Source organism: Schistocerca nitens, chromosome 2, assembly GCF_023898315.1.
Source record: "Schistocerca nitens isolate TAMUIC-IGC-003100 chromosome 2, iqSchNite1.1, whole genome shotgun sequence".
Taxonomy (NCBI): Eukaryota; Metazoa; Arthropoda; class Insecta; order Orthoptera; family Acrididae; genus Schistocerca; species Schistocerca nitens.
In genome coordinates, this window is record NC_064615.1 from 273545872 (window position 1) to 273561918 (window position 16047).

General features: G+C 43.3%; 1 protein-coding gene across 1 annotated transcript in view; it reads left to right on the forward strand.

Annotated features, from left to right (window-relative positions):
• Nucleotides 1–2068: 2068 nt before the first annotated feature.
• The window catches only part of LOC126234981 (uncharacterized), a 551742-nt gene continuing 537763 nt past the window's right edge, over nt 2069–16047 (forward strand). Inside the window, exon 1 of the mRNA XM_049943720.1 lies at nt 2069–2093. Within this exon, the coding sequence (XP_049799677.1) occupies nt 2069–2093 (25 nt within the window). The remainder of the gene's footprint in view (nt 2094–16047) is intronic.

Genomic DNA, 16047 nt, shown 5'->3' on the forward strand with positions numbered 1-16047 from the left:
CAAAGGAAAAAAAAAACGCTAAAGAGAAGGAATACTATTTTTCAGTTAATAACCTGCAACGAAAAGGAAGATAGTCTTCATTTAGACAGGGAAAGTAAGTTCACGTTTTGTTAAAATGTGACTAATTATAAATGAAAAGTTATTCCATTTATTTCTAAAGATTGACGAAATAGTTTATTACGATAAAATTTCAATAGTCAAGGATACTGCTGCAGCAAGGCGCTATTTATAGAGGTTAACGTTGATTGACGACGAAAGATAAATAATATAAAATAATATCTTTGGCTTGTGAACGTATTCTCCTATTTGCGTAAAAATTTATAACGTTCACACTGATTGCTTTTATGTACCATTAGTCGTTGAAGCTTTAAAAGAGGAGTAACTACAAGACCTATTCATCAGTTATATACGAAAGCTGTCTGTTCTAGTGCCTACAGTGCCGAGAAAGTGTTTAATTGTGTAGTCAGAGTGCACAGAGTAAGCTTCGCTATAGATTGCTGTTATTGGTAAAGTAAATAATGCTTTTCTGTGTATAATTTGATGCGGAATCCTTAAGACAACGGTTTGTGGCAGCCGGCCATGGTGGCCGAGCGGTTCTAGGCGCTTCAGTCCGGAACCGCGCGACTGTTACGGTCGCAGGTTCGATTCCTGCCTCGGGCATGGATGTATGTGGTGTCCTTAGGTTAGTTAGGTTTAAGTAGTTCTAAGTTCTAGGGGACTGATGACCTCAGATGTTAGGTCCCATAGTGCTCAGAGCCATTTTAACCCTTTTCTTTGTGGCAAATAACATTCCTGAAATGGACGCTTGGCCAGAGTCCCGTTATGAATAGCACAACTTTAGAATGAGTTGGAATGTCGACTTGGCTCCAGACCCCATCGTCCAGCAACACTATTTTCTCTCGTTTCGGATCTTGAGGGAGAATGGTCTGTCACTCTTCCACAGACATTCAGACACCTCGTTGAAAGTGTCCTCATCAGAGATCAAGCCGTCATAGAGGCGGAAGGTGCGCATACCCCATACTAATGTCCGCTAATAGGCGTCCAGATGTTTTAATCAGATAGTTTATATTATCCAGATTGAATATGTGTGTGGCTCCCGTTTTGTACCCCCATCACGCAACTGTAGCTCTTCCTTTGCTCACATACTCCTTATTACCTTACTGCAACGCTGCAGATTTTGCAGGTGGTAGTATTTTAAACACTCAGTGGCACTATACAAAAAGAAAGCGTACATGAACTGCAATGATTTTAACAATTAATTAAAATTTCTCAATATCCTTGATGTTATATGTCACTTCCACTTGTTTATGAGTTGTGTGGAAGTGGTTACAAGAAATTTATGGAGTGGGCAGAACCGATAAGCTTGTAGCATTGTGCCACGTAGCTTGGTTGGGAAACGGAGGGTTGGGTTTTATTGACTGATGGTCGGTTGAGCTAAATTTTTCTTTCATTTAAATCTCTAATAAAAATAAGTCCGCCTGTGACTTCCAGACGTCTGCTTCCGTGGCGATGAGAGGGGGGAGGGGTGGCGGGAGAGAGAGTGACAGCGCGACTGCACAATGACTGCCGGTGGAATGCAACCAGACACGACAGTTTACCCTGAAACTCAATGGTAGAAATAATATGGCCTTTGCTGACATACTCCTTATTACCTTACTGCAACGCTGCAGATTTTGCAGGTGGTAGTATTTTAAACACTCAATGGCACTATACAAAAAGAAACCGTACATGAACTGCAATGATTTTAACAATTAATTAAAATTTCTCAATATCCTTTAAAATTAACAAATTCACCTCAAACACTAAAAACAGTTGTCTTGAAAACAGAACTCAGATCTCTGACGGAAGGCGTCCTTAAAGCCACAATAGGAATTTGCAATCTCTCAAAAAATTTCCGATGAGCACGCACTGCCACACACCCAACACAATACAGCATATGCAAATAATCAACATAGTCAAATAAATATAGATAATATAATAATAAACAAAATAAATATAATAAATAAATAATCAACACATTGGTCAAAAATATAACAAAGTTCGTCAGATCACACACAATAGCTCCACCATGACTGCAGTTATTGAAGTTGCTGGTAGCATCACCTAACCAACACAACCATTTACTATGCTACTATACAACTACTATATATTCTACAGTACACGTTAGGCGATTCTTAGCTTAGTACTAAGTATCTCTGAGTAGAAGGCAGTGGCAATTAATACTAAGTTTTTATTCTAAAGTGGCCCTACCAGCGATACTAAATGTACTTTAGTTAACCGTGTGGAGTAGCCCCTCACTTCTCACACAGATACTAGTGTGAGTCAATTAATTCTTAAAAGTACAAATCTAATTAGGAACTAGACACTGCTCAGTCTCCTAACTCTACAGTTTGCGGTATGGTACCCATCCTTTAAGATGCAGTTAGAATTAAACACTGAATGTTTACATTTTCAATCTAAACCATCAGTGTGTCTGACCGTCAAAAGGAGGATACCGGGTGTAATTCCCGTTACAGCCAAAGATTCTCCCTCGGTGGGAGGACTAGAACGGGGTGTATTTTGTAAGATATACATGCTGTGCTGTGTGGCGATGGGTGTGGCTGAAAAATTAGCACATTTCGTACGTCGTGATCGCAGTGTAGGCACTTTTATTGTTCCAAGATGACCGGCTTCAGCAGTCTTATGTTGCCATCATCTGATCTGATGGAACTTGTTATAAAATTACCATGCTACATTACATGGAGTGTCCTGTGCCTCATGAGTCCACTTCTGCTTGACAAAGAAGTAGCTTCTTCAAGGTCTATGCAGGTGACAATAGCAGGGAGACTGCTGGACTAACAACACATCACACGACATCGCATCCAAACGGCGCGACGTGGCGGAGGATGATAAAGCCGTCGGTCAGGATCGCGAGATCTTCCGGGCCTCATAGCGTAATTATTCAGGCCTACAATAGACACCACTGACACAGTTGACTGTGCTGTTCATGTATCTACATCTACATGGATACTCTGCAAATCACATTTAAGTGTCTGACAGAGGGTTCATCGAACCACCTTCATAACTCTCTATAATTATAATCGCGTATAGCGCGCGGAAAGAACGAACACCTATATCTTTCCGTACGGGCTATGATTTCCCTTATTTTATCATCTGAGCAATGTCCCATGAAACTTTATAACTTTGCAGGTACAATGGGTAGCATCTTTGGACACTGCCTGCTAATGTGTTAGGATTAATAGTAAAGAAGCAATTAATTAAGCATCTTGCCTGATGTGGAAGTTTCACTGTATGAACAGCGAGAGTATAAGCGCAAAAATTTTTCTTTTCATCGTTTTGTGGGGGACGGGGGGAGGTATCAACGAGAAAAAGTTTCGTGAAGTTTTGAAATTGTGTGTAAAGTTTGTCGCGAATTGGTCTCATTCTCAAATACTGAATGAATTAATACCGGTGTTTGGGGGCGTCACATTACGCTTCTTTTTCAACCACACTCCCACCCCTTTGAGAGAGAGGTGGTTTTTTTCGCCACATTATTTCTCTCGAGATAGTAGGTACATTCGTACCAAGCCTGGTTGAAATTCGCTCCAGTAGTTTAGAAGGATATGCTACTGGCCATTAAAATTGCTACACGAAGAAGAAATGCAGATGATAGACGGGTATTCATTGGACAAATATATTACACTATAACTGATATGTGATTACATTTTCACGCAGTTTGGGTGCATGGATCCTGAGAAATCAGTTCCCAGAACAACCCCCTCTGGCCGTAATAACGGCCTTGATACGCCTGGGCATTGAGTCAAACAGAGCTTGGATGGCATGTCCAGGTACAGCTGCCCATGCAGCTTCAATATGATACCACAGTTCATCAAGAGTAGTGACTGGCATATTGTGACGAGCCACTTGCTCGGACACCATTGACCAGATGTTTTCAGTTGGTGAGAGATCTTGAGAATGTGCTGGACAGGGCAGCAGTCGAACATTTTCTGTATCCAGAAAGGCCCGTACAGGACCTGTGGCATGCGGTCGTGCATTATCCTGCTGAAATGTAGGGTTTCACAGGGATCGAATGAAGGGTAGAGCCGCGGGTCGTAACACATCTGAAATGTAACATCCACTGTTCAAAGTGCCGTCAAGGCGAACAAGAGGTGACCGAGACGTGTAACCAATGGCACCCCATACCATCATGCCGGGTGATACGCCAGTATGGCGATGACGAATACACGCTTCCAGTGTGCGTTCACCGCGATGTCGCCAAACACGTACGTGACCATCATGATGCTGTAGACAGAATCTGGAGTCTTCCGAAAAAATGTCGTTTTGCCATTCGTGCACCCAGGTTCGTCGTTGAGTACACCTTCGCAGGCGCCCCTGTCTGTGATGCAGCGTCAAGAGTAACCGCAGCCATGGTCTCCGAGCTGATAGTCCATGTTGCTGCAAACGTCGTCGAACTGTTCTTGCAGATGGCTGTTGTGTTGCAAACGTCCCCATCTGTTGACTCAGGGATCGAGACGTGGCTGCACGATCCGTTACAGCCATGCGGATAAGATGCCTGTCATCTCGACTGCTAGTGATACGAGGCCTTTGGGATCCAGCACGGCGTTCCGTATTACCCTCCTGAACCCACCGATTCCATATTCTGCTAACAGTCATTGGATCTCGACCAACGCGAGCAGCAATGTCGCGATACGATAAACCGCAATCGCTATAGACTACAATCCGACCTTTATCAAAGTCGGAAATGTGATGGTACTCATTTCTCCTACTTACACGAGGCATCACAACAACGTTTCACCAGGCAATGCCGGTCAACTGCTGTTTGTGTATGAGAAACCAGTTGGAAACTTTCCTCATGTCAGCACGTTGTAGATATCGCCACCGGCGCCAATCTTGTGCGAATGCTCTGAAAAGCTAATCATTTGCATATCACAGCATCTTCTTCCTGTCGGTTAAATTTCACGTCTGTAGTACGTCATCCTAGTGGTGTAGCAATTTTAATGGCTAGTAGTGTAACTTCGAGCGCACACAAGGGGTGTATTCTACCCAGCTTTGCTGAGGGAGCTGATATGCGATTGGTTGGACGCTTTTATGTTTCGAAGAAAGTGTTTCGACTGTGGAGTTTGTCCGGTCATGTGATGTAAAAACTCCTGCGGAGGTGCCTCTAGTGGTGGTAATCGAATTTTTCCATTCATGCAACGGAATCCTGGTGTTTCTCTATTAAATTGTTCGATTTACAGAATTGGCAGATGTAGCCCATTCATCCAATTACGACTTCTTTGTGTTCGTCATATTCTTTCGTCGGATCGTAGTGAATGCATCATCTGTTAGGTTGTACTGTTTACTTGTCCTCGTCCGCGCTTCTCGTAGAGTGATACTTTCCGGCTGGCTGCAGTTCTCAGTCTTTTATTATAAGATTGTGTCGCAATTCTTTATTATTCAATCCGTTCATTTCTTTGTTCTTCGGTTTCTCTGCTTCTCACGGAGCTCGTTCTAGTTAGGTGGGAACTTAAACGTCCTTCGCTATCTTCGTCTGTTTCGCTTTTTCGCTGTCCTTTTTGTTTTCGTCGTTTTGCTTCAGAGCTGGCAAGATCTCCTTCTCTTTTGTGTTTGGGAATTGTCTAAAATATAAGCCAAGTCAACATTTTATTAACAAATACACTAAGTACACTTTAGGCCCTTTTCACGCTTTATTTTCGATCATATCCAGTCGCTGTATCACTCTCTCTACTCACACTTCACTGTTTGTTTTGATTCACTCACTGAACTACTTTTTCGGTTCCTCCCTTCGTCACCGATAAGATGATGAGAGACTTATGTTCGAACTCACGACAAGTCTTGCTTTATATACCCCCACCAGTGGCGAATTCCAGAACATACCAAAAAGGCTTCGAATGGTCCACAATGTTCCAGAACATTCCACAACATTCGAGAGTGATCTTCGATGTTCCAATATGATAGGGGAGGTTCCGGGATGTTCCCGAACATTCTGGAATCTTCCCGAATGTTCCAGACTATTCCTAAACATTACAGAGCATCCCGAATCGATGTGGAACATTCTCGAATGTTGTGCAATGCTGTCGAATGTTCTGGAATGTTCTCGAATACTCTCGAATTTTCTAGAAATATCTAGAGGAGGAAACTTTCCATCCCTTATATCTTCAAAAGCACACCCTTCAGGTAAAAATGGGAACATTCTTCATGGATGGGGGATAGACGGCTACCACACCGTATCGTACCGGGACTCGTTTCTGAGTTTTAGCGGCATGCACATACTTTTATAATATGTATTGATTACTTTTCAGTGTACATGTAAATAACCTAGTAACTAGCGTCGTAAGTTCCATCAGCCTTTTCGCGGATGATGTTGTTGTCGGAACGCTAGAAAATTGTAGCGAAATGCAGACCTGCATAGGATCGACGCTTGGTGCTGGGATGTGGCAGTTGACCCTCAACACAAAAAAATGTGACGTATTGCCCATAAGTAGGCAGGAAGGCATATTGTTGTATGGTTACATGACTGCAGAGCATTCACTGGAAGCAGTTGCATCCGTAAATAGCTAGGAGTGTGCGTATGGAGTGATCTGAAGTGGAACGACCGCATAAAACTAATCGCGAGTAACGCTGATGCGAGACAGACTAACTGAAGGAGTCCTCAGGAAACGTAGTCCATCAACAAAGCAAGTAGCTTACAAAACACTCGTTCGTGCAATACCTGAATGTTCCTCTTAAGTATGGGTTCTAAAACAGATAGGACTGATAGAGAAAATAGACGATATCCAAATAAGAGCAGCGCTTTTTGTTACAGTTTCATTTATTCAGAGCGATAGCGTCACGGAAATGATCCATCAATTCTAGTGGCAGACACTTCAAGAAAGGCGTTCTCCATCACGTTATAGTCTACTGTCAAACTTCCGAAAGCGTACATTCCTAGAACGTCAACGAATGTTCCTCCTAGGTATACCTCATGAAAAAACCATGAAATTAAAATTAGATACATTGGAGCCTATACGGAGGTTTACTATACACGACTGGAATAGGGATAGGTGGAAATGGCAATGGTACACGAAATATCCTCCGCTGCACACATGGAGGAGACTTGCGCTGTACAGACGTAGGTGAAGACGTATAATGATAGATGAAGAGATTAGGGTAGGTGAGGTACACTGCTCTGCGCAGAACTATACTGATAAGATGCTCCAGATGGTGAAACATATCACAAAAACAAAAAAACTATTGCATGTTTAGAAAAGATCTGATATACCGGAGATTCTTTCGACAGGTCCTAAATGACATGGTCTTTAACGATGTCAAAAAACGCAAAACTTTAATTCAAATGTATTCGTTAACACATTAGTTAAAAAAGCTTAATACTAACATTAAAAATTAATATACTGAAGTGGCTTGGATAGTAAGTAGACTCTTCTAAGCACTGTCAGAACGAAAACGATTTACAAGGCTTAATTATATGGACAGAACACATAGTACTAAAACACTGAAGCCTCGCCAATACTAGACATTAGAAATGGTTCAAATGGCTCTGAGCACTATGGGACTTAACATCTGAGGTCATCAGTCCACTAGAACTTAGAAATACTTAAACCTAACTAACCTAAGGACCTCACACACATCCATGTCCGAGGCAGGATACGAACCTGCGACCGAAGCGGTCGCTCGGGTCCAGACTGAAGCGCCTAGAACCGCTCGGCCACAAAGGCCGGCCCAGACAATACATCACGTTAATGTTATGCACTGTATATTAGTAACACGGATATCATTTGGTATTGCTGACAAACTCATCAGGGGAGCAAAAGGACTTGGCCACAAATAAATCTTGTGGGATCCTTCTAAACTGTACTTCACTAGTAGCTGAATTTGTTGTGGTTGCTGGCAAGCTGTTAAATACGCTTGTTCCTGGATGTCTTTCGGGGCCAAAGAGTGAGTTCGAGTACTTATGAAAATTGTTCTTATTATTGATTTAAAGAACTGAACTGTCCGTTTGAAAGACTAGTTAATGAAATATTTCATTGCGAAATAATTGCGTGATATAGTCAGTACAACAAATTCTTCGAAGAGGATTCTGCTAAGACGTTCTAGAATTTACAATTCGTATTACTCTCTTTTGGACCAGTAAATCTTCAGCTTGGCTTCTTGAGTTGCCCGAAGCAATGGTACCTTATGCCGTTATGGGATGAAAGTATGTGAAATAGGGTGCAATTTCCATTTTCTTGTCGCTTATGTCTGACATTGAAACAAAGATTTGTTTAGACATTGCAGCACTTCTGTCGTTTGTTATTCTCATCTCAATTTTTGACAGAGTGTAGGTCCCAAGAATTTAACACCGTCAACGGTTTGAATCTGTTTCTTCTCATGTTTCAGGCGTAATTTTGATGGGGAACTCTTAACTGTTCTGAACCGCATACAATTATGTGCATTTGGTAAAACCATCTAATAATGTTTCGAGAAAATGTGTTAACAATTGTTCCTAAAACTGAACGTGATGTGCCACATATCGTAATATTTGTATCATCTGCAAACAAAACAAAAGTCCGATCTGCTTATGTTACTGTGGATAGGTCCTTAACACGTAAAATAACTACAAAATTCCATAAATAAATACCTTATGCAACCCACAGTAATGAATGACAGCTTAACGATTTTCTATTCACAACTTTTGTTTTGTTTCAGATATGACTTGAACATGTTCCTGCAGTTTCCTTCGATACTGTAAAATTCTAAATTACTTAGATAGCCGCTGTGACCGAGCGGTTCTAGGCACTTCAGTCCGGAACCACGCTGCTGCCACGGTCGCAGGTTCGAATCCTGCCTCGGGCATGGATGTATGTGAAGTCCTTAGTTTAGTTAGGTTTAAGTAGTTCTAAGTCTAGGGGACTGATGACCTCAGACGTTAAGTCCCATAGTACTTAGAGCCATTTGAACCATTCATATTACTTAAAACGGCATTGTGATCAGCGGAGGCTAGAATGAAGTCAATAACTTCATCAAAATACCGGAAAGGCGAATAGCTCTGTAACAATAACGTCAGAATATTATCACGTAATTTACTCAGAGATTGCTGTCAACAGGCCTGGAAACACTTTGACCGTGACACTATTCCCAACTGACAACCTTGGTCGCGGCGTGTAGAAATTTCAAGCTGTGAAGATATGAAATGAAAGGTTCATTGTTTTCTGTAGTTCTGTTTGACACTGCGAGCAAAAAAAGTTTCGCGACACACAATTTACACACCAGCAGGTGACACGTATTTCCCTTTCAACTTTGTGTAGGACCTGTTCATTATCGTAGCGAGCTGTTATAGGAACATCCCATTACATCAAGAGCGCCTGTGAACAACTGTATACAGAACACTGCATCAGATTTACCAAAATAAGGAAAATAGTTCAGTTTCCGAAAATGCTTCAACACTCCTGGAAATTGAAATAAGAACACCGTGAATTCATTGTCCCAGGAAGGGGAAACTTTATTGACACATTCCTGGGGTCAGATACATCACATGATCACACTGACAGAACCACAGGCACATAGACACAGGCAACAGAGCATGCACAATGTCGGCACTAGTACAGTGTATATCCACCTTTCGCAGCAATGCAGGCTGCTATTCTCCCATGGAGACGATCGTAGAGATGCTGGATGTAGTCCTGTGGAACGGCTTGCCATGCCATTTCCACCTGGCGCCTCAGTTGGACCAGCGTTCGTGCTGGACGTGCAGACCGCGTGAGACGACGCTTCATCCAGTCCCAAACATGCGCAATGGGGGACAGATCTGGAGATCGTGCTGGCCAGGGTAGTTGACTTACACCTTCTAGAGCACGTTGGGTAGCACGGGATACATGCGGACGTGCATTGTCCTGTTGGAACAGCAAGTTCCCTTGCCGGTCTAGGAATGGTAGAACGATGGGTTCGATGACGGTTTGGATGTACCGTGCACTATTCAGTGTCCCCTCGACGATCACCAGTGGTGTACGGCCAGTGTAGGACAATCGCTCCCCACACCATGATGCCGGGTGTTGGCCCTGTGTGCCTCGGTCGTATGCAGTCCTGATTGTGGCGCTCACCTGCACGGCGCCAAACACGCATACGACCATCATTGGCACCAAGGCAGAAGCGACTCTCATCGCTGAAGACGACACGTCTCCATTCGTCCCTCCATTCACGCCTGTCGCGACACCACTGGAGGCGGGCTGCACGATGTTGGGGCGTGAGCGGAAGACGGCCTAACTGTGTGCGGGACCGTAGCCCAGCTTCATGGAGACGGTTGCGAATGGTCCTCGCCGATACCCCAGGAGCAACAGTGTCCCTAATTTGCTGGGAAGTGGCGGTGCGGTCCCCTACGGCACTGCGTAGGATCCTACGGTCTTGGCGTGCATCCGTGCGTCGCTGCGGTCCGGTCCCAGGTCGACGGGCACGTGCACCTTCCGCCGACCACTGGCGACAACATCGATGTACTGTGGAGACCTCACGCCCCACGTGTTGAGCAATTCGGCGGTACGTCCACCCGGCCTCCCGCATGCCCACTATACGCCCTCGCTCAAAGTCCGTCAACTGCACATACGGTTCACGTCCACGCTGTCGCGGCATGCTACCAGTGTTAAAGACTGCGATGGAGCTCCGTATGCCACGGCAAACTGGCTGACACTGACGGCGGCGGTGCACAAATGCTGCGCAGCTAGCGCCATTCGACGGCCAACACCGCGGTTCCTGGTGTATCCGCTGTGCCGTGCGTGTGATCATTGCTTGTACAGCCCTCTCGCAGTGTCCGGAGCAAGTATGGTGGGTCTGACACACCGGTGTCAATGTGTTCTTTTTTCCATTTCCAGGAGTGTATTTGAATGTCATTAAATAGCCTACAATCTCGAGTACTTCATTTCAGCATAAACGTAATCCTGTTTTTTATTATTTGGCTCGGGCGAACCACCGTGATAAGAGCCTGATACAAAATCCACTGAGAAAAAAATCTACCTGTTGGTGTCTTCAGTCCGAAGACTGGTTTGACGCAGCTCTCCAGATCATCTTATGCTAATTGTTATTATTAATTCTTCACACTAGGTTCCTGAAATTATCAACTTGTTCCACTAACTCATCAAAATTTTTCACTTTTATCGTCTTAGAGTGCCTCGTTAAATTAATTTTCTTAGTGTTTTTGGCATTTATCTTCAATTCATGTTCCTCGCAGCTCGTGTTCAGTTCTTTAAACTCTATTGGTAATTTTCTTTTCGTTTTCACTCAGAATGGGATCACGGATTTAATTCAAACGCTGTGCACCTTTAGTAGGCCACTTACACAACATAATGTGCAAGTAGTAAGGTGGACTACTCTGGCAATCCCGAGGAAATCGCAAGAGAAGTTTAACGCGTCTGTTGTGTGGCGTGTGTGTCTGTGTGCGTAACTGTCGGACAATAGAGTTCGTGGTGGTCGGGGACTCGCCCGCACGATAGCTCAGCGTATTCGGTCAGAGGGTTAGCTGGTCTCTGTAATTTAAAAAAAAACTGAGTAAATGAATCAACGACGAAGTTAAACTGGTGCCACGAGACGTCCGCCCCGAAAAAATGCAACGAACGACTACAAACAAAATGAGATCTACACCAAAAAAATTGGTTAACATTTGAGGTTCGTAAGACGAACGTGTAAGAGGCGACTTTTGGACTCCTGCTCGAACTTAATTGTTAACCAATTTTTTTTCGTCACTGGTCATATCACTTAATGTATATGACATGTAGGAGGTACTAAAATTAAAAGAAACCCCGTGTATTTGCATGCTTGTGTATTCACCCCTGTGGTAACACGTTCTTTCACCTCGGCATCATCGTTGAAGTGTTGGTCACCAAGGACAGATTTTAGGTGTAAGTAGAGATGAAAGTCGGTAGGAGCGAGGTCCGGGCTGTAGGGAGGATAATCAAACGCGTCCCAGTGAAATTCTCGTAAGAGTTGTTTGGTCACATTCGCCGTGTGAGGTCGGGCATTATAGTGGAAAAAAATAACACCTTTTGACAGTAATCCTCGGAGCTTCTTCTGTATTGCGCGGCGCAATTTCTTAATGGTCTGCATTGATTGTTTGGCCTCGTGGTAAGAAATCAATCTGCAAAATGCCTTTAATGTCCCAAAAAACGGTGCACATGACTTTTCGAGGTGTCAACATTTGCTTAGGCTTAACCTTAGTTGGGGATGAAGTTTGCCTCCATTCCATTGATTGCCGTTTTGCTTCAGGGGTGTCGTACGAAACCCAAGTTTCATCCCCCGTGACTATCCGAGAAAGAAAACCATCGCCTTCTTCATTGTAGCATGTCAAAATCTGAAAAGCACTGCCCATCCGTTGTTTTTTGTGTTGTTCAGTAAGAATTTTGGGTACCCAACGTGAGCAAAGTTTTCGAAATTTCAGTTTTTTAGTAACAATTTCGTGAATTAGTGATCGTGAGATCTGCGAAACTTCCATAGCAAGGGCACTTAGTGTAACCTTACGGTTGTGCTCAATCTTCTCTTCAATTGTGTGAACCAGTTCATCAGTAACCACAGACTGGTGTCCACTTCGTTCTTCATCGATCACTTGATCACGTCCTTCATTGAACAATCTGACCCCTCTTCTAACCATTGAATCACTCATAGCATTTTGTCTGTAAACTTCGCAGATTTGCCGATGAATTTCCTATGGTTTAACTTTCTTTGCATTTAGAAAACGAATCACAGATCTGATTTCACACGCGGCGGCATTTTCAGTTACGGCTGACATTATAAAGAAGCACTACAAAGCACACGTCGGCAGCAGTCATCTTAAAATGGCGTACATGTCTTCTCCTTGAGTCCAGAATAACTGCAGCGCATGCTCGGAACTGTGATCGTAGCGCTGCCGCGGATAGAAATAGATACGGAACTTACTTTGTGGACGACCCTCGTATACAATGACATCTTTAGCGATGACGCAGGTCTTCCAGCTTGCACAGTTCAAGTCATACTCCCAAAATGTACTCCGATTTGCCAACCATGCGAGTTTTTTTTCTATTGACAGGCAAAAAACTTTATCAAGAGCCTTCAGGACTGTTCATTTCTGATCGACAACGAACGAGAAATAGCTTCTCGTGAAGATGCTGTTAAAATCCATTGCACTGTACGTCACCAATTGTCAGCCTCTATATTTGCCAAAATGTCGCATTACGCATTTTTTGCATTCAAACTATCGGAAGAAAGAAATTATTCAAAATGTCAACGAAGTGTGTTTTCCTTTAGTACCTATGAACATTTCCTGTAGGTGCGGTAAAACTGCGTTCATTCGATGCAGTGGATGCCGTTTCAATTTATGTTTTCCATGTCTGTGTGACAAATATCATCCCGCAACGTGTGATGTTGAGAGAACCTCATACGATTATTTGTACATTGTTTCTCTTGTGGTCTGGTACATTGTGACTTACTGTATTACTGGTTGTGAATAACACCATTCGCATCATAATTCATCGAGGTTTGACTTGGGCTTTCCAATCCTGTTCCTCGTCCTTGAAAATTTAACTAAAAATAATAAATAGTCAAACAACATGTGAAATTCATCACAACTTCATGTGGGATTTTTTTTTCATTGTATTACTTCTCATATTATCATATAAATTAAATAATGTGAACAGTGATGGAAAAAAATATAGATTAAGAGTTAGCAGGATTCGAACCACAGCCTCGTCTACGACCATCTTGTTCAGCGCAGACGCTAATCACTTGACCACAATGACCTCCTACGGCCGGCACCTTCGCACCGTCAGATCAGGTACACAACAGACGCGTAAAACGTCTCTTGCGATTTTCTCGGAATTGCCAGAGTGGTGCAACTTACCATTTGCACGTTACGTTGTTTTAACAGCCTACTAAAGGTGTACAAAGTTTGCAGTAAATCCGTGATCCCAACGTCTTGGCCTCCGGTTGTCAGCATTACCATGTCATCAGCAAATCTTTTATTATACTTCCTGCTATTGTCTGAAAAACATCTGCACAACTTGCGTCAGATGTTCAGAGACGTAAAATGTGCAAAAAGCGAAAACTTAATACGCTCTTAATAGAGCATCAGTGAGTCACAACTCGAATCAGTCAGCACACACAAATCTTTCGTGCAACAATTTGTAATAATATGAAGCGGAACAACCACTGCGTTCTGTCGTAGGTAAAGTAGCCAGGAGACTCCGATTCATTAGTACAATACTAGGGTAATGCAATGAGTTTCCGAGGAGACTATGTACAAAACAGACACGTAACCCAGCCCAGGATACTACTCGTATGTGCGGGAACCGTGTCAGATAGTACCAATAGGAGATACTGAACGTGTACAAAGAAGGACAGCACCGGCGGTCACAGATTTGTTCGAGCCCTTGAAGTGCATCACAGAGATACTGAAAGTCTGAACACGTAGAGGCTTGCAGATAGAGGCCACTTACTATGTGAAAGAGCACTTACAGAATTTCAAGAGCCAAAACTAAATCAGAATTTTAGGTTTATTCTATGACCTCTTACGCTAGGCCCTCACAGGGGCAGCGAGAACACGATTGGACTAATTGCAGCGCACAGGGAGGCGTTTGAAACAGCCATCCTTCTCACGTTGGATGCTTGAATGGAAAGGGGACAGTAGCAAGTGGTACGACAGTACAGCCCACGGTGTGGAGCGAAGTTTATAAGTAGATGTAGAAATGTTTAGTATTCTCTCTGCCTTCGGTTAATCTAGCTTGATGAATCAAAATTCAGTTCGACAAGTTTTTTTTGTTAACGGAATGAATCTTCCACTCTTCAGCGGAGTGTGTGCTGATATAATACTTCCGGCTTGTCGTTCGATGAATTACTATTCTTGAAACTAAATACATCTTAGTTTGACTTGTATTTCCCACAGAACTTAGTTAAAAATACAGGCCGCTGATCCACAATCCGATGCTCAGGATGCGTCGCCGTCACTCTCTAAGTGACTAAGTGGTTGCGTTCGCAACGGAGAAAATTCGTCAGATTTAGTAGAGAAATGCTGGAAGACATGCAGAGCATCGTCACTAAGTGCAGTGACTGCCAACTGACTCTCGTGTAGAGTGACGACCAATCTCTGGAGATGGAAACAAAGGTAAAGTTTCCTGAAGTGGGCATCCAAAGGTATCTGAAATGAAACGGTAATGTAAAACTAATTGTAGGAAACGTAGATGTCCCAGACATTCAGGTATTCACTGAAAGCACGGTACGGAAGTTTAATTGATCCGCGAAGGAAATGGTTTACAAAAGACTCGTTGAATCGGTTATTGGGTATTGTTCGTTCGACTGCAACCACTACCACGTAGGCTTAATAGACGAGACAGAGAGGATCCGAAGAAGAGCTACACGTTTCGTCACGGAATCGTTCAGCAAGGGCGAGAGCGTCGCCGAGAAGGTCAACATACTACAGTGTCAGACGGCGCAAGAGAAGCTTTTCTGCATGACGGGAAGGTTTACTCTTAAACTGTCAAGTATCTAAAAAAGTCAATAATCATCATCATAATCATCACCATTTAAGACTGATTATGCCTTTCAGCGTTCGGGCTGGAGCATAGTCCCCCTTATAAAATTCCTCCATGATCCCCTATTCAGTGCTAACATTGGTGACTCTTCTGATGTTAAGCCTATTACTTCAAAATCATTCTTAACCGAATCCGGGTACCTTCTCCTTGGTCTACCCCGACTCCTCCTACCCTCTACTGCTGAATCCATGAGTCTCTTGGGTAACCTTGCTTCTCCCATGCGTGTAACATGACCCCCACCATCTAAGCCAGTTCGCCCTGACTGCTACACCTATAGAGTTCATTCCCAGTTTTTCTTTTTGATTTCCTTATTGTGGACACCCTCCTGCCATTGTTCCCATCTACTAATACCTGCAATCTCACTGCATTAGCTTTGCTACACCTCGCTTCCAGTTCTTTCACTATGTTGCCATCCTGTGAGAATATGCATCCTAAGTACTTGAAACCGTCCACCTGTTCTTTGTTCCTCCTATTTGGCACTCAATCCGTTTATATCTCTTGCCCACTGACATTACTTTCGTTTTGGAGA